At 33.1% G+C, this 26,694-nt stretch overlaps 2 protein-coding genes across 2 annotated transcripts; both read right to left on the bottom strand.

Annotated features, from left to right (window-relative positions):
• Nucleotides 1-219: 219 nt before the first annotated feature.
• On the bottom strand, nt 220-14,414 carry LOC134264442 (eukaryotic translation initiation factor 2A-like). Its single transcript, XM_062746739.1, has 17 exons — nt 14,315-14,414; nt 13,752-13,821; nt 13,523-13,597; nt 13,166-13,284; nt 12,681-12,780; nt 11,479-11,561; nt 10,453-10,553; nt 9,957-10,185; nt 8,396-8,464; nt 8,197-8,298; nt 7,691-7,865; nt 7,316-7,482; nt 6,102-6,206; nt 5,734-5,807; nt 1,639-1,749; nt 1,269-1,334; nt 220-621 (listed from the first exon to the last, which is right to left on the bottom strand). The coding sequence occupies exons 1-17, from the start codon at nt 14,331-14,333 to the stop codon at nt 559-561; spliced, it is 1,728 nt and encodes a 575-aa protein (XP_062602723.1). The 5' UTR covers nt 14,334-14,414; the 3' UTR covers nt 220-558.
• A 4,595-nt stretch (nt 14,415-19,009) lies between these two features.
• Nucleotides 19,010-26,351, bottom strand: LOC134264436 (mitochondrial import inner membrane translocase subunit TIM14-like). The gene is made up of 6 exons (XM_062746725.1): nt 26,222-26,351; nt 21,093-21,144; nt 20,815-20,891; nt 20,429-20,505; nt 20,134-20,204; nt 19,010-19,258 (listed from the first exon to the last, which is right to left on the bottom strand). The coding sequence occupies exons 1-6, from the start codon at nt 26,222-26,224 to the stop codon at nt 19,188-19,190; spliced, it is 351 nt and encodes a 116-aa protein (XP_062602709.1). The 5' UTR covers nt 26,225-26,351; the 3' UTR covers nt 19,010-19,187.
• Between the last annotated feature and the right edge of the window lie 343 nt (nt 26,352-26,694).

The raw sequence follows: 26,694 nt of genomic DNA, 5'->3' as shown, positions 1-26,694 counted from the left end.
AGCATTTGTGTGAATAGGGCATTTGATTTCAGAAAAGCATCTGATATTGCTCTAATAATGACACAAAATTAACAAAAACTGACTCTTTAATGACTTCCTTGAGCTAGAATAAACAAAAAGATGGACAAAAATTTCATAAACAATCAAACATGACATAATATCTAAAACAACTTAACATTGCATATCAGTGTAGCAGCTTCATTAATAAAAAAAAAAAAGAGGAAAATCTCATTTCATTTATAATATAATTAATTTTTTTTTTGATCGCACTCAATCTAATGTAATTAAAAAGAAAAAAAAACAGAAGAACATACATGTATATTTAAAGGATTAACAAATAAACCTTCTTCAATCATTGTATATTATACTGAATATCACAGAGATTTGGCACTTCACCATTTCTCAGAAAAATCTCTCAAATCAATTATACCCAGGGCTTAGAAATTCATTTTAACACAATCCTTATTAGAAACACAGGTTACGTGATATCATATTTTCAATGTAGACTGCCACTGAAATGTGTTCACAGAGATATCATAAACTCCTAAAATGGCTGCATCAGCTGACTTCAAGGGCAGCTAACTCTTTAAGAAGAGACTCCTCTGTTTTAATTTTTTCAATCTGAAAATAAGAAAAATAAAGACCCAGTCTCATAAATATGACCGCTAAGTCAACTGCATTAGTTATAATTAATAATCTGTAACATAGTAGGCAAAACTGGCTGCTACAAAGAAATGTTTTTCATGTTCATCACAACAGCTTTTACTGGCTACATGTTTTTAAACTTTTAAAGAAGGATCTCTTTTGGTTCAACAGTTCCAGAAAAGAAGCTAAAAATGTTCAAATATTAAGGAGTACATGTACAAAGTTGGACAATGTGCAAAGATCACCTGAGATGACTTAATAAAAGCAGTAGAGCAGGTATAAAAAATCAATACTACGTAAAGCACTACTGTTAAAATCACTTATTTTAAGAGATTGATTCTGTTCATTTATTTACCATCTACTTTATTAATACATGAAATAAAAACAAAAATAACCATAGAATGTGCTTCAAGTCCTTAAAATAATATTTAAAGTGGTTTTTAGAATTCAATTCTTTTCTTTAAATCCATCTACATTGATTTATATCAAAATTGTGCATTTTCAAATTTGAATGCAGATACCTTGAGAAGAAATACATGTAGGGACAAAATTTTTCAACACAACTTTTCTGTCTCAGTAATGTATAAGAAATATTGGGCATTGAATTAACAAAGATACTAAACCTGATTAAGTTCCAACTGTTTTCCAGATTTTTGTTGTTCTTTTAACTTTTCTACTTGCTGAATTTTCTGCAAAATCAACAAAAATTTACAGTTTCATAAATCAACACATGTACATGTAGACTTACTAGCTTAATCTAGTAATTTGTCAATACATTTTACTGTGAAATTTCCTCTGAGAATGATAAGTCTATACTATTCACCAATTATATCTTTCGGGGGGGGGGGGGGGGGGGGAAGGATTTTGTGTTTTATTTCAATTCTTCGTGGAAAAGTCTCTAATATTATTCATAGAATAAATTTACTTTTTTTTTTAACCTTTTTGAGATTCCTGATGCATTTATCCTTCTTTACTTCCTGTTATATCTTTTACCTTTTTGAGATTCCTGATTCTTTTATCCTTCTCTACGTCTCCCGATGACGGGAAGGCAGACGGCTGGGACACACTGGAGGAAGCTGCTGGCGTGGACGACTCAGGTCTGACCTGTGTTTAGATAGAGTAAGGAATTCAATGATCAAAAGAATTGTCTAGGACACATAAACAAGGTGCCCTTGGGCCTTGATGGTCACCACAACAAAGCTATGAATGGGACCCTAGAATCTGGTGACAAGCATTAGGTTATGGAAAAATTTTCTTGTACTGTAAACCAACTTTTATTCGCGTGCGAGATATTTTCGCGAGGTTCGCGAAAGCCTCTTCATCGCGAATATTTCTCGCCGCGAAAGGGTCCTTAAAGTCTCTTTTTCTATTAAAAACACTTCCAAAAATGGCTTGATCGCGAAAATTATTCGTCGTGAACTAATTTACTCCCGGTAATAAAGTCGTCGCGAATAAAAGTTGGTTTACAGTATACTGTTCATCTCTGAAACAAACACAATGCCAAGTGATGAGGGAAATACATGTATGATGTTCTACCAATTTGTAAAATTCTAATTGCATGTCAATGTTTAATTCTTTTTTTTTTTTTAAATCTTCCCTAAGGAAAAACACATCATATTGAGTCAAACTCATACGCAAGCCACAGGCTCTTGACATTTTTAAGCTTTCTTTTCATAAATAAAAATATCCCCTAAACTATAATAATAACATGTATATGGGGATATTTTTATTTATGAAAAGAAAGCTTAAAAACATCAAGCCCCGTGATGCACACCTCCTTGTCCAATGTATATCAAAAATTTTGTTCAAGCTAGACAAAGCTGCCTATGTAAAGTAGAAATACTATGTTTATATCAGCGTAAGTAAAAAAGAGTAACCAGACCTGCCAAGTGGCCCGCATTCGGTGGGTCACATCCGCAAAACTGACCTCTCATCTCCCACTCATAATGACCCGCGGCGTGTCATTGTTTTCACCCGCAAAATCGATCATCCCCATTTTTTGACCCAATATTAATAAAGCATGTTTGTCCCCACAAGAAAGATCTGAAAATTCATCCTAAAATTTTCCGATTTGTGTTTTATAAATCGAGATATGAACATCAGACTTGTTAATTCAATGCAAAATGATGAGTATCTTTGTATTCGAAGTGTTAATTAGCCACAGGAAATCACTTCACGCTTGAATGCACACATTGACACAGCTGTACAGGTGACATGTCTGGAGCAGTCAGGGGATTATACTATCCATTTGAAGGGGTATATGCATGGTGAATCACATAGATTTAGAGGTTAATTAAATATAATTTTATTACAAACAGAAATTAATTAATTAAATACAATGATATGATAAAATTAACAAAAGTATTAAATTTGGGATCGTATTTTAACAAGAGGCCCAGGGGCCACATCGCTCACCTGAGCAATTGGCTAGGAAAAAGCACACATCAGATCAGAACTGAAAGTTTACGGGGGGGGCTTGAACTTTAACCCCCCAGGGAGTCATGATTTGAACAAAGCTTGAATCCACACTACCTAAGGATGATTCTCTATAAATATCACTAAGCATGGCTTTAAAGTACTAGAAAAGAAGATTTTAAAAGGTTTCCCTAGAAATTCCTATGTAAAACTTTTATCAACCATTTGGCCCCACCCTACCGCCGGGGGTCATGATTTGAACAATTTTGAATCTACACTACCTGGGGATGATTCCATAGGAGTTTCATCTTTCTTGTCTCAATGGTTCTTGAGAAGAAGATTTTTCCTATATATTCCTAATTTCCTATGTTAAATTTTGATCGGCCATTTTGGCCCAACCCTACCCCCGGGGGTCATGATTTTAACAAACTTGAATCTACACTACCTGAGGATGATTCCACATGAGTTTCATCTTTCCTGGTCCAGGGTTCTTGAGAAGAAGATTTTTAAAGATTTTTCCTATATATTCCTATGTAAAACTTTGATCAGCCATTTTGGCCCCACCCTACCCCTGGGGGTCATGATTTGAACAAACTTGAATCTACACTACCTGAGGATGATTTTAAATGAGTTTCATCTTTCCTGGCCCAGTGGTTCTTGAGAAGAAGATTTTTAAAGATTTTTCCTATATATTCCTATGTAAAACTTTGATCTGCAATTTTGGCCCCACCCTACCCCTGGGGGTCATGATTTGAACAAACTTGAATTTACACTACCTGAGGATGATTCCACATGAGTTTTATCTTTTCTGGCCCAGTGGTTCTTGAGAAGAAGATTTTTTTAAAATGCCATTATTTTTTCTCTAATTCATTATTATCTCCCCTTGGAAAAGGGCGTGGCCCTTCATTTGAACAAACTTGAATCCCCTTTACCCAAGGATACTTTGTAGCAAGTTTGGTTGAAATTGGCCCAGTGGTTCTTGAGAAGAAGATGAAAATGTGAAAAGTTTACGAAAACGACAACAATGACGACGACAACGACGACAGACAACGGACAAAGAGAAAGAGCCATCTTATGCATAAAATGGCCCTGTACTTATATTGATTAATTAACTATCACCCTCTTTCCCACTTCATATACCAAAATAAAGTAGATACTTGGTGCTTTCATTTTCTATCATAAAATTTCGTTTTGAGAATCCACATATTTGAAAACAGGTTTGAGAAATTGCAATGTTCTTGAAATTTGCAGAAAATATGCGTATTTGACTACCTTCAGCAAAGAATTAAAATATAAGCACAGCCCTTGATCCAAAAAATAAAACATGTTTTTTAATCTTCAGAAACAATGCTTTCATTAGGTATTTGCATATTTTGGATCAGAGGTTGTGCTCTATATGAAATATTGAAAAAATGCTTCAACTTTAGGTCATTTTAAAAGGAATTTACAGGATATTAGAAAATGACGCATTTTATGACGTCATAATGCATTGACTAGATGTGAAATTACGTCACAATTAATAGATTAGTGGTCACCAACACTCCAAGTGAAAAATATTGCATTTGCAACCTAAACTGAGCGGTTTTGATTTTTCAGAAATTCTCAGGGCCAAATAAGGCCCAATGTGGCTCTTGCTCTTTTGATCAAAAAAGCTCACTTGAGCCTTTGGCTCAGGTGAGCTAAAAACTAAAGTAAACACTACAAAGCATAACTGGTAACAGCTTAATCAGATTTTATCCACTTATATTGAAATTATTGTTAAGTTTAGTGGTTAAAATAAGATGATATTAATTAAGAAGAAGCAACAGAGTCTCAAGTGAAGTATATTGAATTTCTCACCCCACCCCCCCCCCCTCTCCCAAAATGTAGTATAATTGTACATTGTATTTATTGGTTTAAATGGCTATGACAAGGGAATACCCACTTGTAACATCATGACTCTAACGATTTTAAGTTTTTGTCTGGAGTGTTAGGTATCCATCATAATTTATTTTGTAGTATTTGATTTATTCAATTTTTTGTGTGTGTGTGTGTGATAAAATTAATAATAGGAAATTAAATGGCACATATTTCTTAACCCCCCCCCCCCTGCAATTTTTCAGTATTTCTTTCAATGTAATATCTAATTACAAAAAATTAAATCTGCTATGAAATGTAACATATACATGCATGTGTTTGCATTGATGCCTAAAAATTAGGGAGCATTTTGTTAATCAAACCTCGAAAAATGTCGCCGCGCGCTATGACCCAACATTTCAATTCTGAATGTTGGGTCATGACCCCCCACAGCATCAATTTTGGTTGGCAGGTCTGAAGTAACTCTGAATTTACCAGCCCAGATAAAGGGAAGTAACTCTGAATTTACCAACCCAGATAAAGGGAAGTAACTCTGAATATACTAGCCCAGATAAAGGGGAGTAACTCTGAATTTACCAGCCAAGATTAAGGGGAGTAACTCTGAATTCACCAACCAAGATTAAGGGGAGTAACTCTGAATTACCGGCCTAATATTCAAGGCCTTCCTTCGAGCTTGCATTCGGAAGGCCTCAGGTACTAGGCTTTGAATATGCCAGCCTAAATGATGGGAAGTAACTCAGAATATACCAGCTCCGATGAAGGGGGCAGTAACTCTGACTTTACCTGTGCAGATGAAGGAGAATAACTCTGACTCACCTGTCCATCCTGCTGTGCCTTAGCTTTTTTGGCCTCTCTCTTCTTTTGATTCTTTGTCAGAGGTTTATTAGGATCTGTAGATAAGACACAGACTACAATACATCTGTCTACTGAACATTATTTACATATGATTTATAAATATCCTCTTTAGAACATATTATAATCTGATAATCAGAGACCTGATATGATTAATTATGTATTTCTGTCATTATTTTCTTATTCTGGCTTGTATGTAAATGTACTCCCTAGGATTGTTCAGTCACTTGACAAAGAAGACTAAAATGTTCCATGTTTACGCAGTGTCAGAGTGTAGAAGTCTATGGTTCGGCAGTTTTACATAGTACAGTGAACAGTTCTGACAATCTTACCTTGTGAGACTTTTTTATTTGGATCAGAAGGCGCTTCGTATTCATGGAGTTTTATAGAGGCTGATGTCCCCCTTGCCTGTGGGGGCCGGTACGCTTGCACTTTTGCTGCAAAAGTTTAATAATCTTGAATTTACTTGAAACAAAACACAGTGTATATTGAATAACCATGAAACATTTCATTCAATAATAAATAATGCCTTAAAAGATTTCAACAACTAGATTCTTCCTCTTTATTGCCTGACATTCGTACAAATTTTTCTTTTATGAAATAACACCATTTATGACTTTGCTGCCAAATTGCTGGTAATAGGTAAGATACACCAGGGGTAGAAACTCCCTAAAATTACAACTCGCAAATAATTGCGAGTTCCAAAAATATGAACTCGCAATTTCAAAAGACAATTCGCAATTTTTCTAGAAATTAATCACCATCCATCCATTAAAAAAAAAAAATCAAAATTTTCTACATGAGGTCTTAAAAAAAATTGTTTGTTTCCTGTAACATTCCCCTAAAATCATTGTTCAGGAGGTCAAGATTTTTTTCCTTATGATTAATAGATCCAAACATCCCTGGACTGAATAAACCAGGTGTTATATTTACAGTGGACACCTAACAAGGCAACCAACATGACTGCTTAGCCGCAAAAAACGATCTTCAAAAGTTGTCGGGGAAGTTGTTGTTACAATAATACATTATGATTACTCTTTATATTTAAGGTAAATGTTAACTAGGTTGACATATTTTATGTCTCAAGTTAAGCTACAATTAATATTTTTTTGAATAAATGGATTCCGAATCAGCTGATTGCATGATAAAACCATGCAGATTGGAAGAAAAAAATCCACCTGGAGGTAATTTGAATAAATCGGTCATTTTTTTTTTAGGCCTGGTTGTCGGACATGGGTTTAAAAATGGGGAATGTCAGATAAATTTTTCCCTTGGTGAAATTTCCAGTGAAAAAAATCAACTCGAAAAAATTTGTGAGTTACAAAATTTTTAACTCGCAATTTGGAAATTCTAACTCGCATTTTGCAAGTTGTATATAGTGAATTTCGAACCCTGTACACAATAAAATTTGTGACTTATTAGTGGGTCCACTGTTTGTTACGTTATTGACTTACGTTTGAGTGGAGATCGTAGGTACACTGTTATGTTTGTGACTTACATTCAAGTGGATATTTTGAGTCCACTGTATTTTATGTTTATGACTTACGTTCAGGCGGAGATTGTGCTGCTGCCGCAGTTACGCTGCCTGCTGTTACGGCAGGAGTAGGATAAACACCTTCTGCTGCTGGCTGCCATACGGCTTCCCATAATTCTTTTTCCTTGTCAACCAAAACCTGCTGCAGCATTTTACCAGAACAATGCCAGACCCGGTATCTAATCAAGAGCAAATAAATGACAGAAACTTTTTAAATCTTAGTCATTTTTATTCATAAATTATGCAGTGTAATTTATTCGAAGCAAACAATATCAAAGTTGTTTCATTTGATGAATTATTTCATTTACAAAAGTTTTAAAACTTTACAAGCACAGATTAGTTGTTTCATTCTGTGAAGGAAGTTTAAGCTTAATTACAAGTACTTACCCATTAGCAACCCGTAATCTTGGTGATGTGGTGGCAGTAAGGATATGTTCCCCGTCAGGGCACCACTCAAAACTGGTGGTATCCGGGGACTGGGTCTGTGACATCAGCTTCCTGGATCTCATATCCCAGAATTCCAAGTTACCTCGAAGATTGCCGAAGCCAGCCAAACATAAAAGTAAGTTACATAAGGAAAATATTCTCAAAAACAAATTACTGAACTGAATTAAGTACAATGTTGTATATAAATAAGACTTGTTGAATAAATTTTAAATCAAACATTGATAAAACTTTTAGAATCTCAATTTTGTTATGGATTTTTTCCCTACATGTATTTTCCAATATGAATAAAACTTTAAATCTTTAATACTCTCAGTGAAAAGATGCCTTCATATCAGTTTACATAAATACATACAACACACATGCACCTTTATAAGAGGTGCGATCAAAATGTTCATGGACCAATCCAAAGTGATAAAATTGTACATAATGCTTGAAATAAAGGATATCATTTCCATGTGGGTTGAAGTAGGCCAGATTCCTGGGACCAGTTCCAAAGTCAAATATGGGCTCTGCTTTCAGATTAAATAAGCTCACCTTGGCAGGCATAACTGACACAGTTAAAGACAACAAGATCTCATCTCAGTCATACGAGAGGACGAAGCTTTAAAATGACAACTACTCAACATAGGACAGATAGAAGGATACAGCCATAGACAACAACAAATTCTGTAGACCGGGGGCTCCATTCAATGTGGTAAATAGGACCATTCTTTGCTGTAATGAAGGAAAAGTGATAAACATTTACTCCCAGTTATCTCGCATCAACACCAATGTTTTGTTAACGGGATTGATAAAACTCAATCACCAAACTTTGCTAAACTTTAGATCATGATCTCAGTGCCTGAATTTCTAAAAGAAATCTTTTATTCATAACTATTAATTAGTTTGAAAAATTTTACTACAGCTGTACAATCCAAGACAGTGTCAGTGGAATTTTTAGCGAGATTCAAACTTTATAGCAATTTGCCCTTGAAAATTAGGGAACACTTCTAGTATACCGGTCCCCATAAATATGGCGCTAAAATAGGTGCCGCCGAAGGCGGTGTACAATATATAGAAGATCGCGTGAGCGATTGACAAAATCGAAAAAGAAGCCACAAATTACAAATTTGACCCCAAATTCGTGTTCCTTGTGAAAAATTGGGTTTAAAAAACTGGTTTTTAAACACAGTTTTTTTAATGAGAATTAAAAGATTTCGTAAAATAACGTACTTGTTTAGGAAGTAAATCTCCATCTTGCGTTGTTTAGGAATGTAGTCACATGATCAATTTTTGACGTAATCTCATAAATATTCATGAGATGCGTCACTTGTGTTTTGACGTAATGAAGAAATGTCTGATAGGACTCAAAGTGCAATGTTACTAAAATTGCGTGATTTTTGTGGGAAATACAGGGATTTAACAAATGTTAGCTAATTACTAGTCATCGATGGATTGAATTGTGCATCAATATCGATTTGAAAGGAAAAATATTCTGAATATTTGGACATGATTAGGAGGTCAGGATATCGAGCTGCAGTTAACGGTAAGTCGCTTTTACAATAACTTGTCTAAACTCAGCGCTTAAAATCGTCATGTTTAGACAATAGAGTTGATTTACCCAAACTTTCATTTCTTAAACTTTCCTTTGTAAAGCAAAAATTTCATGAACTAAACCAAAGTGTAAGATATCGGCATTCGACAGGCTGATTCACGCAAGTTTTTGGTCACTAAAGGCACTCAAAGTGCCTTTTGTAAGCAAAAATTACATAAATTAGCCCAAAGTCAGAAAGATTACAGAGTGGATTTATAAAACAACTCCAATTTTAAAAACTATATAACCTAACCCTAATCACTCGATCGGATGCGTTTTGTTGAAACGAGTGGGAAATTGCGGTTTGTTTACATTCTGCATAGCAACAGCAAGGGAAATAACTGCTCATGCGCAATCACGTGATTCTGGGGACCGGCATACTAGAAACTTCCCAAAATTAGCATTTGAACTAAAGCCAATTTCAGTGATTTTATGATGACATGTTCAATTTTAGAAAACTGGACAACCTCATTAAAATTGACAAATTAAATCCTCACTTAAATTTCTTCTTTTATGTTATTTCAGTTTTGACTGACTGTCAAAATTGTATTTGATTTGAGTAAAAATATTCATTTTTGTAAAGTTTACTATTTCAATGCACACTGTCAATCTGAATTAAGATTGTAACCTTACACAGATTGACAAGACTACACTCTCCATTGGTTGCCATGAAATGAAGTCCCTGGTCGCCATAGTAACTCTTATCTGAGGACTCCGTAGAAGTGAGAACCAAGAGAGCAGACCCCGCCTTGTTCCACTTCATCTGAACGTCGTCCGCTTTAAAGAAACTTTTATTTGCTAGAGCTGCCTGAGGCCCCGCAAAATTTGGATATCTGTAAATTCTGACAAAAGAGGGCTGGCCCTGAAATTAAACAAAGATGAAAATCAATTGGTTTTTTTTTTTTAATGATTTATATATGTACAGAAAAACATAGGTAAAAAATCACCAAGAACAACTAAAATGTATTACATATTAAAGGTCAATACTACTAGTGAATGTATGATTTCTTCATTTTAAGCATCAACTGGTATGCCCTTTTCAGTAACTGAAGTATGTGTATTTAAATTCAACACTTGTCCTATATCTTTACCTGGGAGATACTACTACTACAGGTACTGAGGTACTGACCTTTGACCCTGGGACATATCCAGCTATGTGGTATGGTGGGCCACTCACTGCTAGGGCAAAGCTGGACACTTTCTGTATGTGTAACTTTGTTTTGATGGCATCTAGAAATCATGTTCACACAGAATTATATGTAAAGTCCTTAATTTGACATGATGGTCTATAGTTTTACACTGTATTTCCAGATATATACTGTAAAACGAGAATATTTGGCGCACTACTAATTTTAGCGCCTTTGGTGCAAGAGCTCCTGAGCGCTAAAATTTATTGTGCGCCAAAGGGTTTCTAAATATCAATTTTGTATGTGTTCAAAGCTTTTACATAAGTACATGTAAACCGGAACGCGCGATTACGTAATGTCGGTCATTGGATTTTATATACACACTAACACTGCACATGTTCGGAAGACAGAAAGTTCTGCCAAATTATAATTTAATTAAACTATTGTTACCCCAGCATTGTTACCCGATTATTATCATTAGCACCTTCAAAGTTTGTCTCCTCGGCGTGTCAATCATCTATCGCCTCGAGGTAAACAATGCAATCAAGCATGGCGATTGAGCTTGCAGACATAACCTGATCAGGTTTGCCGTTTTGTCTAGGTAAATTTTTGTCGATGCATGCATTGTTTTAATATGATTTAAAGGAGTAAATACTCCATTTCTTTTAATTGAAAATAGAAATAAAACAAATTTTTACATTGTTCCATGTCCATATGATAGCAACACGTACCGCGGTAAAGTTAACGAATGTTTACAGATTTACGAAAGTACTAATGTGTTTCCGTGCTTGACTTACTAAAAAATCAAATACGGGTGTGGACTAAAAAAATATCACATTTATATATTTTACTGACAGGTGCAAGCGCTAAAATTTATTTGCACCAATGCATTCCCACTTGCGTTTGCGCTAAAATACGTATGCGCCAAATTTTCTCGTTTTACAGTAATTGGATTAAGAATTTGACTCTGTAAATTCAAAATATTCTGAGAACTCAGAAATATATCGGTAAACAAATAGGTAAAATACCAAATTCATTTCCTTCGAAGAAGTGGAGTTCATTGTTGACATTTCTGCAGCAGATTCCCTCGTCATCTGTCCACTTAGGGTCCCTACATTTATGGTAAACACACAAAAATACATAAGCCTGTGTTCTGATTAATGTGATTTATTCCTTTTATGTATTGGAATGAATATCTAATAAATTTTAAAGCATAAATTATCATATAATCTAAATATAAAGAAAACAAACACCAAAATTGGAGATTTCTTGGAGATACGGCTGATCAGGGGCATGTGCTGATTTTGAATAAAAAGAATTTACTACTAAAATACATGTATAATCAGTGTTAAAAACAAATCTAGAATTATTTTTTGATAGATAATTAAATGTTTTCATCTGAAATATATGCTAGCATTAGTGATATAATTAATTAAAGTTGACTTACAAAATCCCGCAACTTACAAGATATCGCGAGATTTGCTTATCCTGTTAGAATATAGGTGCCTGATTTGATAGTCTATTTAAAAAAGTCTGTGTGTCTGGTTGAATTAATCTTCTTCAGTCATTGCAGTATAGTGAAAAAAAATTATGGAATGGATACTCGGGAAATGTCAAATTTTAATATGGGATTCTTTGGAATGGAACAATTTCCTCCCTCAGGGAAACATAAATTTTCTATTTCCCTGAGTACCCATTCCATAATTGTAAAATATTTCATACACTTGTTGCTCTGTTTCTTCTATGTCAGGCTTTTGATAATTAGGGCTGGGACGATACAACTTTTTCTATATCGATACATATAAAGATATTTGAGCCACGATACGATATGTATCACGATATTTTTAATTGCTTATGAGATCTGTTTTTGCATTGAAATCAACAATTTATTTCTTTTCAAATAAGAATAATCTATTCAAAATAGTTGTTTATATATTGTAAAACAAAAATATTTTACTCAAGTGGTTTTAATTATTATTTATTCCATATCTATATTTATATTTATCTTATTTAATTTATATATTAAACCCCAAATGTTAAATAAACAAAGAAAAACAGAAATAAGATTTTTCGGGTGATATTTCGATATTTCTTCAAATGTATCGATATGCATATCGTTCTCACAGATATCGCGATATATCGATATATCGTCCTAGCCCTATTGATAATGTCCCCATTCCACATATTTAACATGTGTTTTATGTGTTTTTATGACAATGTTTACATATACCAGTTGCTCTGTTTCTTCTGGATCAGACTTTTGATAAGGTCCCCTGTTTGTGCATTATACAGGTGGAGATTGGGGTTCCCCTGGTTTGTTTCTTTGTTTACTGAAATCAGATTTATAAAGTACATTTACAGTGACTTGTAAAACTATAACTCAATGCAGTAAAACATGCTTAATAGCAAACACGATTTTAAAGAATTGACCCATGATTTTCAAATATACTGACATTTAACGGATATAATCATTTATATTCATTCATTATAATCGCTTATAATGAATCAAAATCATCCATCCCTAGCATTTCGTTATATTATAGGCATTTATAGCGTGTTTTACTGTACTTCTCCTATATCAACACTGTCACATATTTTCAGAGGAATATTTACAGTAAGTGCCAGCTAGTGTCTTTTTCAAAATAAATTGTTTCCCTAAGTTACTTTCAATATGTTCATTAAAGACTCTTTCAACCTGCAGATTCATTGATTTACCAGTGTAGTTCTCCCACAATGCTAGTATTGTTCCTTTTGGAGAAAAATTCAGGCAGTTGACTTTGGCTTTATCAATTTGTGCTAACTGTTTGAAATCAGACGTTCTCAGTACTACTGTTCTACAAACAAAGTAAGTTCAAAGTCAGACAAAACATTGATAACGTACCAATAATATAAGTCTTCTACTGCTGATTTTGAAAAATCAGAGAAACATAAAAAAATATTGACTTTACTTTGAGAATGTTAGCAAGGCTAAATATTGTAAATGTTCATAAAAGAAATTTTAATTGCAATAAATGATTTTATCCAAGTCTGGATAAGAATTAAAATGCTTTTAATTACACAATTGTAACTTACTTCTCTCCATTACACCAACTCATCAGAGAACCATCCCGACTGAATGCTAGAACTTTGCACCATTTACTCTTATCTCTGGGGGGAAAAGTCAACATATTCTAGTCAGTTCAATTTCAGATATAACTAAATTTCTTTTTTAAAATTAGCCTATACTTAATCTTACATCTTCAATTAAAATTAGGAAGCATTGTTTTCTAAACAGGGGTATAATAAAACCCTGAAGACTCACTCTGGAAAATCTGGTCTGGATCCAAGGTTTGGGGGTCCATTGACCATCCATATCCCATCAGAACCTCTCACTAGGGGGTTAAAATATACATCATAAATATTAAACAGTCTGTGTGACTACTTATAAAATCTGTGGTGTTATGACTTAACTGTTAAAATATTGTTTGATTATGCTCAGTGAGATATGTTTGTCATTTCTTTATTCTGGACAACACAATCATCAGACAATGGTCCAAGAAAACTGAATTGTGTCATTTTGTCAGTTGCCACTAGTAAACATATCTTTTTCTGCATGTTATAGTCGACAGGCTCTATGAATTAGTCTGTGCATCTGCACAAGGACTTTACAATCATGTTCAGCATGTTTAGCCGGTGTTTTCTTCATCCATCTTGTAATGACTTTTTCATGTCTTTCATCCAAATTTCTTATGATATTACAGAATTTGTACCAAGCTTAAACTTTAAGTTAAAGTGAGGATTTTTATTATTTTCTGCATGAATTAAAATAGAAATTATAATTTTCTGCAGGTTTAAACATTTGAAAATTGTATTTTGGCAACTCACATGCTATGGGAGGCGCCATTTTTACTTTTGGGTTCCTTTACGCTGTTAATGAGGTCAGAGAACTTCCGAAAATCTGCTTTGACCTTTCACTGACACGTTTTACCGGGTCATATTGCTTATAGTTCATATATTCTTACGCTATATTTTTTTAATCTTATAGCTCTTTCATAAATATAGATGCCTTTAAATTATCATAAACTTTTAATATTGTGTGTAACTATTCTTATTTTATTAGTCTCAATAATTTTCAGCATGCATTAAATTATGATTTAGATCTATATTTTTTAAAACATACGCCGACCGCATTACCACTTCCTTTTAAAAGGAGGCATATTGACGTGTGTGGTGAATTTTGTGGACAGTTAGTGTTTTTAAAGTTGTTAATCTCATTCTAACAGAAAATGGCTGCTAAACAGAGAATGAGATTAGCCAACGAAAAGCACAGCAAGAACATCACAACAAGAGGCAATGTGCCGAAGACACTGGTAAGAATTTTTATGTCACTAAACTGTTATGTTTATCTTATGAGAAGTTCCCATATGTCATTATCATTTGACGCAATTTGTGTGTTTCAATCTGACCGACGTGTAAATTCAAAACTCGGAAAATTGAATGTCTAACATTAATGTTTTTTAATCTTGTTTATCTGACAATTGGAGCAATTTGTTATAGATGAAATTTAAATTTAAAAAACTGTAAATCGCTGAACATATGAGGCATATACTGTAAATTGGATCCAAAAGGACAACATTAGTAGACAATTTACTTGTAAGCAAAAACCTCTAATTCATTAAAAAAAAATATTTATTAGTAAGATACAAGAATGTCCCTTTTTAGCTTTACTTTTAAACTGTAAGTAGTTTTGAAAACACATTTTGAATTATATTATATAAATAATCTAATCCTTAATGATTGGTATGCTGATAATTCATTTGAAGGATAATTAACAATTATATAATGAAGCAGGACAGTCAAGGATACTTTGAAGTCATTTGTTTTGATCATGTTTCTAATGATTTGGTTGTGTGTGTGTGTTGTAGTGTTATATTAAATTTTGGAATATAGAAAAATGCAAACATTCTTACAAATATGAAAATTAGATATTTAATTTATTATTATGAATTTTCTAATGGTCATGCAGGCAACTAGAACATAATTGCAAGTCGAACTATTTGAAAATAAGTCATAAATGTTGAGGGGGTTGTGTACCTGTAACCTGGAAAGGAGAAAATGTAGGCTCGACTAGGAATCACACCCATGACTCCTGCATCACTAGTCAGGTGCTCTAACGACTGAGCTATCCTGGCCCAAATCATTACATACCTATTAATTTCAGATCCTGTCATGGGTTGCAGATAAATATATTATTTTGAATGCCACATATCTACTCTTTACAGTCTTAAGGATTTAAAGTGATTTAAATATAATTCCCCGTCATATTTCATTTCAAACAAATGATGAAGAGTAAAAAATTAGGGGATAGATTTGAAAAAATTAAATGTTTACGTAAAGTACTTAACACTGCACTTGATTTATAACCTCTTTTCACTTTTGTCAGACAGTTTAAGTTGCATGTTTAGGATTTTTTGACTGAGAAGATATATTATCCATATTATGGCATTGGAAATGGGTGTATTTAAATGCATATAATTTATTTTTTCCCCAAAATTTTTCTCACAATTGTAAACAACAGCCTTTTATTTAATATAATTTTCTTTTGCTGTAATTGGTCCATAAAGTTTAAATTATTTTAGAGAAAAAAAAAATCAAAAGTAGTAAATGTTTATTTTGTTTTGTAGAAACCAGCGGAAGACAAATATGCTGTGGGACCGTGGTTATTAGCTCTTTTTGTCTTTGTTGTCTGTGGATCAGGTTTGTATCTTTATTGATTTGTAAACAGTTAACACAGTAGGAACAAAATGTGAGAAATAGTTTAATAATACAGGCATGCTTCATGAAACGCAGTGCCAAGTAATGAAAATTATGAAAAAAGTCTTGGCACATGTTTTTTCCAAACATTGTAAAAATTTTAAATAAGCAATACTCAGAACTGTTGTTAATTAGGAAGATTTGTCTATCTTTGATCACTCTATGGAAGTATGCATTTGTTGATTTCAGAGCGACATTTGTAATTTTTTTTTCTCCTTCTTTTGCAGCGATATTTCAGATTATACAGAGTATTCGCATGGCATAATGACAGAAACGCAACAAGATCTCATGAACACATTTTAACTAAAGGACTTGCTGAATTTGGACCAGGACTAAACAAATTAACAGACTCGTAACTTCTACCCTGACAGTTTATTTTGTATATATTGTTTCCTGTAACATTTTTACAATTTGTTGTCATTGTCGGGGTCCTTTTTTAATGTCTTTCTCTCAGCAAGCCATCGGTCATTTTTTAGACCTGTTTACATTAAACATGGTACACAGCATTGAAAACATTGTCATGCAATATTTAAGAATTATTTAATGAGATATTAAATGTTTTAAAGTAAACATTGTTTTGTGATATTTTGTTTATTTTATCTAAGTGCAGCAATCATCATACTATGATTATCAGGCGTAACAAAAAAATATGTTTGTTTACGGTTACCCGACCGACCCTAATTTTAATCGCCGACCCAAACTTTTTTTTCGTCATAAAAATCCGGAAGTTACTGGCCGGTCAATTTAACTTTTACATTCAAGAAATCGAAATTGAAAGTACAGAAACAAAACAAGTTAGTTCAATTTCTACATCAACGAGTTCGTTGCAATTTGCTTACCATTGCGTGGCAGTTGCAGGGGTGTGCAACTAGCATTTTCTTACCGTTTTTTGGGGGGTAGTAAAAATAAAATTTAAATCATGCATGTAAATACATGAGAAACACAAACGATATTTTCACTCATTGTTTTGCTATTTTATTTCCAACTAATGAAAATTTTAGCATTCTCCTACTGCTCTTAAATCACTTTAATCTCATCCATTTTGCAGTACTACCTGACTTATTTACTTAAAAAACGATCGTTTTTTTTTTACTAATCGGAATTTACACCATTCCTCTGTTAATGGTAAATACATGCAGATATCTCTTTCAAATCCCCAAATCAAATGATAGCTAAGTGTTATGTGATTAAACTTTAATATATATCAATTATGCTTAATGGTTTTAAATGAAAATAAAATGATTTTTGCTTCATTTAGATAAGCTAGTTAGTGCAATTGTTCAGAAAAGAAAAGATAATTTCTTAAAAGTTTTAAACTTCAACTTTAAAAGGAATGGCTTAGGACCCTAGCTTTCTCAACTATGAATTTTTTAAAATATTATTTTTTACAGTTTTTTGCCCCAATATTTGGACTGGTCACTTTTAAATTCGGACTAATAACTTTATTGTTGTTACAAGCCTGTGGGTTAGTGCTTGATTTTTTTTTTAATTACACACCCCTGAGTTGTAAGGCAGTTGGCAAGAAAGATTATATTGTCTACCACCCATATTACAAGCCCAAACAAAAGTAATTAAGGCACCATAAAATGGGAAAACTGTTTTGTAATTCAACCAATTCATGTGAATTGTGTAAAAAAAAATTCAATAAAATTAAAAAAAATTCCTACCTACCGACCCTATTTTATTTCAGCATGTAACAGTAAACAAAGTTATTTTTTTGTTTGGCCTCAGCTGGTATGACATTAGTTAAGTTAGTGAACTACAGTAAAGTGAGCTTATAATGAAGTACTGACAATATTGACAATAGAGGTATTGACAATTTTGCTTCCTTATGAAAAATTTGCTAAATCACTATCAGAGAAGTTCCAGTATATTTTATAGCCATAGGGAATGGACACCTTCGCTGTAAGTGTCCATTCATTTTAAGCTTGTTTGCTATAAGCATGTTCTAGTAGTTAGCTCCCTTTGTACAGTTATTGTTCTGTAATCCTCTGTAGGTCTGATTACCTGGTACCTAGTGACCTTATTTGATACTGGAAAAAATTAGTAGTAATGTGACAATTACTCAAGTGAAAGTTTATATGATTACAGTTTATGAGTAGTAAAATGTATTCTAAGTTACATGAATGGAAATTGTATTTTATTAAACTGATGTCATCAATTTACTGCCATGACCTTACAAGTTTGATTGGGGCCATTTCCAGATATCATGTGACAAACTAAATCAGATAGTATATATTACATACTTGGAAACTGTGTAGAAGTCATGCAGAATGTTGAATGTTAATTCCCATTTAACAATTACAGAGGATTGCCATTTAGATTTATGTCATTATCTTGGGATCCCACTTGTAACTACAGAGTGCATATCCTTTCCCCCGGTAGCTAAGAGTTGATACTGTTCTGGAACAGACTTAACTGCTGGCCTTTACCAAAACTAAAACCATGACGATCAAAATATACAGCATCTGGAATAAGCCTTCAAATTCATTTGTAGTATACAAGAAGGTTTATAATAATGTAGCCCAAAATTGGAATAAATTTCATTATCTAGTGCACATTTTGGTTTAGTATACCTTCCTTTGAGTAAAGGGCCATGGTCTAATGTCAGCTGCCATGGTCTAATGTCAGCTTACATAATGTCTCATGTTTAAAAAAAAAGATAAATCTTGGATCAAAACGGCTCCCATGATGAAAATTTGATAGAACGAGCAAACATTTCTATAAGATTGCATCCAGTTCAGAAAAAATGGCAAATACATTGAATGAATATGTTAAAAATTTATTACCATGTAACAATGTCACAAAAAATATCACCCACTTTGTGGCCACACATCTACAAAACATTCATACAAAAATTATAAAACATCAACTTGTGTATAGTCTGTTAATGTTTACATAAAGTCTCTTCAACACAACTTCACGTGAAGACTGAGCTCCTGCTTTATTTCTTTGTATGGCCGTCTAACATGTCCTTGGCTTCATTAATCTTTGCTGCTAAATACGGAGAACCTCCTGTGAGAAAAGAAAACAACAACCATTAAATCAAGGGTGATTCAGAGTTATAGCCCTTGAAAGAGATTAGCACTGTAAAAGGACATAATTGTAAAATCTAGCATTAATATAGAATAATTTGCATGGTATGCAATAACTATTAAAACACCAAAACAACATAAATCTTCCAAAAATATGACATTTGATACAATTTTTTTCAATTTTATTAATTAGCTAATTAGATTACATGAAATAGTTTTCTACAAGTCTAGAAAATCAGGAAAAATGAAAAATCCTCAGGCTTTGAAATAAGATTTCTTTTGTCAATTTTTTGATTATTGTCTATCATATTAATACTTGTTTCTAAGATCTCTATACATGCATGTACCAGGAAAAAAAATCTAATAGTAATCAATCAATGTTTCCTACCTTTTCAAAAATGTTTTTTTTTATTCTTGAGGCAAAACATATTAGTAGCCTGGGGGCCAGGAAGCAGTACTTAATGCCTTTATTAGATTTTTTCATCTTGATATCCTTCTATATCCTTCTCTCAATGCTTAGTGAATAACATTATATTTACTTCTTATTTAATAAGAAGTCATGTATATATGGCGTAACTGATCAAAAAAAATATATTTTTAAAAATACTTTAAAGAAATATAGTCAAATTAAAGCTTTTCTCCTGAACATTTTCATTTAATAATACAATTTTATCTGTGTTAAAGAATTTTAATTCTTCCGTCTTCATTCTTTATAACACAATTGGTCTTCTTTATATAAAGTAATTATACAATTTTCTTATAATTTTAAATAAAAAAAGTTTTATAATTTAAAAAAAAATAGTTTTATACACTTTGCATGGGAAATTTGCATATGATAAATAGAGATATACCAACCTTTATCAGGATGATTTAAAATCATTATCCTTTTGTGGGCCTCCTTAATTCTGGCCTTGTTGGCAGAAGGGCTGCAAAACATAATTTTTTTTTTAATTATACTAAACAAAAAAGTTCAAATATCATCTGACAAAATAATTTTTTTCTTCATTTTTTTTTTTCAGAGGAAATATTCAGTATTATAATACAAAAACCTATACATAATTACAAATATAAATTGAACATAGAATTTTCCTATATGAATTTATTAATGAGAGAGAGGGGAGAAGAACATGAGATATATGTCTAGACTTACCTTACTCCTAGTATCAGACCTGCCTCTCTTTTTGACATTTTGGCCTCAAATCCACCTTTGTAGTATTTACTGAAAGCCTGGAATAATTGAATTTACAAATTAAAAAAAAAACAGTAAAACAATATCAGAATGTGTTGCTTGTTGGATTGGCATACATTTACACTATGTGTTAATGACCATAATTTTTCCATGGAAATTTGCCTAAGTACACTTAAAATGTATTAAGGACATCAAATGATACTACAGTGACTGAGTGTCAATCAAAAAATATTCTTATCTACTGACATTGTAATTCCACAGAATTATAACCCCATGGAAAAAGTGCATTTCCAGTAGTTTTAAATTGTATTTTATGGGTGTGTGTGGGGGAGCACTACCTTACTTACCCCAGAGTTGAGGCTAGCATCCATGGACTTCTTCACAGTGGCACCAAAGGCAGGGGCATGTTTGGCCAGGTATCTACCTGTTAAATAGATGTTTTGTTTAATTTACTGCACATTTCTTATTTATAGATTTCATAGAGAAAAAATATTTAAAAATAAAAAATTGTTGGTATTGTCATATGGATTATCTTAACAAAGATAAAATTGTACTTCAAGAGATAACTGTGAAATAAATTAAATATTGATTTTTTTTATGATAACATTAATGACAAACAACTAACCACCAAATCCTACCACAGCCATACCAAGTCCCGCTAAAATCACCGCTGAACTCTGAAAGGAATAACAAAGCAATACATAAATCGTAAATATATTGTCCATCCATCCATCCATGAAGAATAATTTACCTCAAGAAGCTTTCATCAATTTTTTTTTGTTTTCTCTGATCAAGTGGTTATTCTGAGTGTTACTGCTTTTGAAGACTTTTATCATATGTCAGATCTTGTTTATAATCACTTTTCAAAGTTTTACATTTTCACTATGTGATAAACAGGCAGTTGTAACTTAAATGTTTGGTGGAAAGTATATCGTTTTCTTGTACGGCCGAGGCTTTATAATGGAGGCGACGGAGTTTGGGTTCCTCTCCTAACAGAAAGTTGAGGGGAATTAACCAGAATAACCTGGAATTACATCATATAGGCAGGGATATTCCTGGCCCTTGGAATGGGGCTTGGCCCTTCATTTTAACAATTTAGTACCCCTTTTTACCCAGGGTTGTTTTGTACCAACTTTGGTTAACATTGGCCAAAACATAGCAGCTGATCCTTAAATCCGGTATTCCTGTGACTATAACCCCTGCTCTTATATCCAATCAGGTTCAATACATGAACAAAGAACTACGCAAAGCTATCTATAACAAAAAAATGCTACACAACAAATACCAAACTTGTAGGTCAAGTAAGAACTAAGCAAATATGATTCAAAGGAACTATGCCAAAGTTAAAGAATAAATCAGTTAATAATTACTTTTTGGAAAGATGTACATGGTCCGAAACTCTACGACTTCTGACGACTATTAAACCTTTTTTAACAAACAAGGGCAGTTGTGCACAGAAAGATACAGTCTTGTTAAAAATGATGTGATTGAAACTGACCAATCCAAAATACCAGGAATCTTCAACGACTTCTTTGTTAATGTGGCCAAAAATATAGGAAATTCAAATTTAAGCACTGATGATAATCACCCAAGTGTTAAAGCGATTAGGGAAAACTTGCCACAACTCAGTGATCAATGTTTTTCGACCAAAATCTTTCCAATTTAAACCTATTGATGAAGAATTTATAAGTAAACAAATCAGTAAGATCAATACCAGAAAAGCTACGGGTATAGACGGGATTTCCCCAAAGATACTACATTACGCGAAAATGTTATTATCAGTCCCTTGACCAAACTGGTAAATATGTCGCTGTCATCCTCAGTTTTCCCAGATTCCCTTAAAATAGCCCAAGTAGTCCCTATTCACAAAAAGAACAGTGTCTTAGATAAGGGAAACTATAGACCAGTTTTAAGCTCTTTCCAAGGTTTTTGAAAATGCAATTAACACCCATATATCGAACTATTTTGAGAAAATTTTTAACCCTTATTTAGCGGCATTTAGATCAGGGTATGGCTGCCAATCGACCTTATTAAGAATCACCGAGGATTGAAGAGAGCTCTTGATGAAAATAAATATGTTGCTGCTATTTTAATGGACTTATCCAAGGCATTTGACTGCCTCCCTCATGATCTTGTTCTGCTCAAACTAAAATCTTATGGTCTCTCTCCAAAATGCGGTAGATCTATAAAGAACTATTTATCTTGCAGAAAACAGTGTGTCAAAATTAGTTTTTTATAAGCACCTTGTTGGATATCTTTAAAGGTGTACCTCAAGGATCTTCTTGGGCCAGTCATTTTTAATATTTTCATTAATGATATTTTTTATTTTGTAAAAAATTCAGATTTGTACAATTATGCTGATGATAATACCTTATCCAAATCTGATCCTATCTTACAACATAGGTAATCAGAGATTACAGAGCTCACCTCAACGAATGTTGTCTTTAAGTAAGGCAAAGTCACACAATTAACCAACGTAAAGTATACATTCCAAAAATGAAAATATTTTTAAAAGCAATTTTGATCTGATACTTTGAAATAGACCTACATAAAAAATTTAAACTACTTCTTCTTTATGAAAATGTAATGAAAATCCAGCATCTGAAGCAAATTTGAGAGTTTTCATCTCTTGATGCAGCAGTTGTTTGGTTTATATAATGTTATATAAGCCTTATAGTTTTTGGTAATAGACCTGCAACCATAACTTTTACCTTGTCTATTATCTGAAAAATGTATGTCCAATTCAGCATCCGAAGCAAGTCCATTAGTGTGCATCCTTAGATGTATCATCCATGCAAGTTTGCTCATTATAGGGCTCATAGTTTATTGGAAATGAAACATGCATCAAAACTAACATTTTCACTCATCCACAAAAAGTAGGTCAGATTCAGCATCCGAAGCAAGCCTGGAAGTATGCATCCTTAGATGTATCATCTATGCAAGACTGGTCATTAAAGAACTCATAGTTCCTTGGAAATGAAACCTGCACCAAAAACTTTTAACTATTCACTCAACCGGAAAATGTAGGTCAGATTCAGCATCCGAAGCACGCCTGGTAGTGTGCATCCTTAGATGTATCATCCATGCAAGTTTGGTCAACATAGGGCTTAAAGTTACTTGCAAATGAAACCTGCACCAAAAACATTAACCTGTTCACTCAACTGGAAAATGTAGGTCAGATTCAGCATCCGAAGCAAGCCCTGTAGTATGCATCCTTAGATGTATCATCCATGCAAGTTTGGTCAACATAGGGCTTATAGTTACTTGGAAATGAAACCTGCACCAAAAACTTTAACCTGTTCACTCAACTGGAAAATGTAGGTCAGATTCAGCATCCGAAGCAAGCCCGGTAGTATGCATCCTTAGATGTATCATCCATGCAAGTTTGGTCAACATAGGGCTTCTAGTTACTTGGAAATGAAACCTACACCAAAAACTTTAACTTGTTCACTCAACCGGAAAATGTAGGTCAGATTCAGCATCCGAAGCAAGCCCGGTAGTATGCATACTTTGTTGTTTACTCCATGCAAGTTTTGTCAACATAGGGCTTATAGTTACTTGGAAATGAAACCCACACCAAAAACTGCACCAAAAATGTTAACCTGCTCCAAAAACATTAACCTGGTAATTCCTTTGCTGAAATTGCAGCATCTGAAACTTTGACTGGTACAATGAAACACACTTAAAGCATCTTCCATGCATGTCTTATCAGTATAGGACACAGAAGTAATTAAAAAGAAAACTGCTCCAAAAAACTTAACCTTAACCTGGGACGCCGACACCGACGCCGACGCCGAGGGTATCACATAAGCTCCCCCCAACTTCGTTGAGGTGAGCTAAAAATGTTATTACTACTCTTGAAAAGGAAAGTGGCACTCTCATCGATTGGTTTTCAGCTAATAAAATGCAGGCAAACCCAGAAAAATTTCAAGCAATAGCACTGGGGAAAAAGACGCATGATAAAAACATTACTTTAAACTTGAAAGGTACAACTCTTGCCTGTGAGGATGAAGTGAAACTGCTTGGTGTTACTTTTGATTTTAACTTAAACTTCAATTCTCATATATCAAATATTTGTAAAAAAGCAGCTCGACAATTAAATGTGTTAAAACGTGTCGGGAAACATCTCTGTAAACTGGGTAAACTTACCATCTATCACTCCTTTATAATGTCCAACTTTAGTTATTGTCCTCTGGTATGGCATTTTAGCAGTGAACAAAATTGCCAAAAAATAGAAAAAATTCAAGAGCGAGCACTAAGATTCATATATAATGACTACACAAGCAGTTATGACCAGCTCCTAGAAAAATCAAACCTCCCCTCACTGAAAATCAGGCGTATGAGAGCCATGGCCCTTGAAGTTTTCAAAATTATAAACAATCAATGCCCACTGTTCCTGCAAGATTTAGTTCAACAGCGAAATTCAACATACAATTTTAGATATCAAAAGACCCTGGAATTACCTAGGCCAAGAACCACTAGGTATGGAAAACAGTCATTCAGCTATGCAGCTGCTACGCTGTGGAATTCTCTACCAAATCATGCTAGGGAACTTTCCACCCTCAGCCAATTTAAAACTTTCATAGAGACATGGACGGGGGAAAAATGCAAATGCAGTTCCTGCAGAAACCACGGCGTGGGGCTGCATAGCTGATGAGACAATGTTTAGAAACAGTTGAATTTTCATTTATTTTTGAAATCTTTCATTTTCTCTAATGATATCACCTATCTCATTTTATTTCATTGTTTTCTAGTTTTTTTCCCTTTAACCTCACAATATGCATATCTTGCCTATGTAGGTAGGGACTGACCCAATCACTAGGCAGGATGTGTACTGATGAAGAACATAAATTTCTTAAAAATTATTATTATTATTATTATTTATTTTATTTTTCATTCTTTCCTTCCTTCTCAATTTGGTTTAGCTATGTCTGTGTGAATTTTAAATTTCCTAAACTTTCAAATGTGTTCAATTATCGGGTTTTATTTATTTATTTATTTTTAATATTATTAATAATACAATTAGTTATTTTTATCTGAATTTATGAATTAAACTTAGTGCTTAATTTTATTACATGTACTATCATATGACTTTTATTTATTTATTTATAATACTCACGTTATATTTATTTTTGTTTCTCTTAATGCAATCATATTGCTTTTCAAGTTGACTATTTTTCTTTAACTTATTCTAAAGAAACTATAAATTCTTAAAATTTGTTTAATTCTTAAAATTCATTTTATCTGTCATAATTTTTGTATGTGTATATATGTACATGTGTTTTTGCATGATAATTTATGTGTAAACGTCTTTCTGTGATATTTTAACTGTGATAGTCGGTTGAAGAGCTCTACAGAGCTCATGTTTATTGTTATGTATGTATACAATGCCGACTTTAAATAAAATTTACTTACTTACTTACTTACTTTATCCTCTGTATGTCAAATATAAAAGCAGGAATGAAAGTCAGATTGATCTAAGCCAACATCTGCATGTCTCTCACCCAGTTAAAGTCCATTTGATTTACACGAATCATTCTAACGACAAAGATTCTATTCATTGCCAAAAAACATGCGTTTAAAAGAACTGACAAAGGAGGGACTTTTAACGGGTCGACATTTAACAAGTAACAAGAAGAAACGCAGTTTACAGTCTGAGGACATTCGAGTTAAGCACCACATTTTCGATTTCAATGGATTGAAAACAACAATTATGAATAAAAGTAGCGCTAAAGTGTGCAGAAATCATCTTACCATTTTTTTTATTTAATGATTATCCTTTCCTGATCATTGTATAAGAGTTTTTAGGGCGAAATAATTTCAATTTGGCAGTCACATTGCGTTGTTGATTTTCTTACGAAATCAATGTCATATGAATGCCGATCCCGAGTATAATTATTAAAGTACGGAGGTCTTCTCGGGACATAGAAAATTATGAGTGATAACAAAAAAGAAAACATGTTTATGAAACACTGCTTATAACTAGGTTTGAAGTTTCTGAAATGCAAATCAAACTACAAGTTTCTAAAGTGCAAATCAAACTACAATTAAGTTTCTAAAATGCAAATCAAACTACAAGTTTCTAAAATGCAAATCAAACTGCAAGATCAAGGTCAAAATTGTTGTATCCAAAGGAATCTTTTCAATCAAGCAACCCTTTCCCTCTTATGTATATGTATATTTTATTTCATGTGTATGATCATAATCATTATATAAATTTTAATACA

Source organism: Saccostrea cucullata, unplaced genomic scaffold, assembly GCF_032062105.1.
Source record: "Saccostrea cucullata isolate Sc308-1 unplaced genomic scaffold, CSIRO_AGI_Scuc_v1 ctg371, whole genome shotgun sequence".
NCBI classification, from domain to species: Eukaryota; Metazoa; Mollusca; class Bivalvia; order Ostreida; family Ostreidae; genus Saccostrea; species Saccostrea cuccullata.
This window is presented reverse-complemented; position numbering and strand designations above follow the sequence as displayed.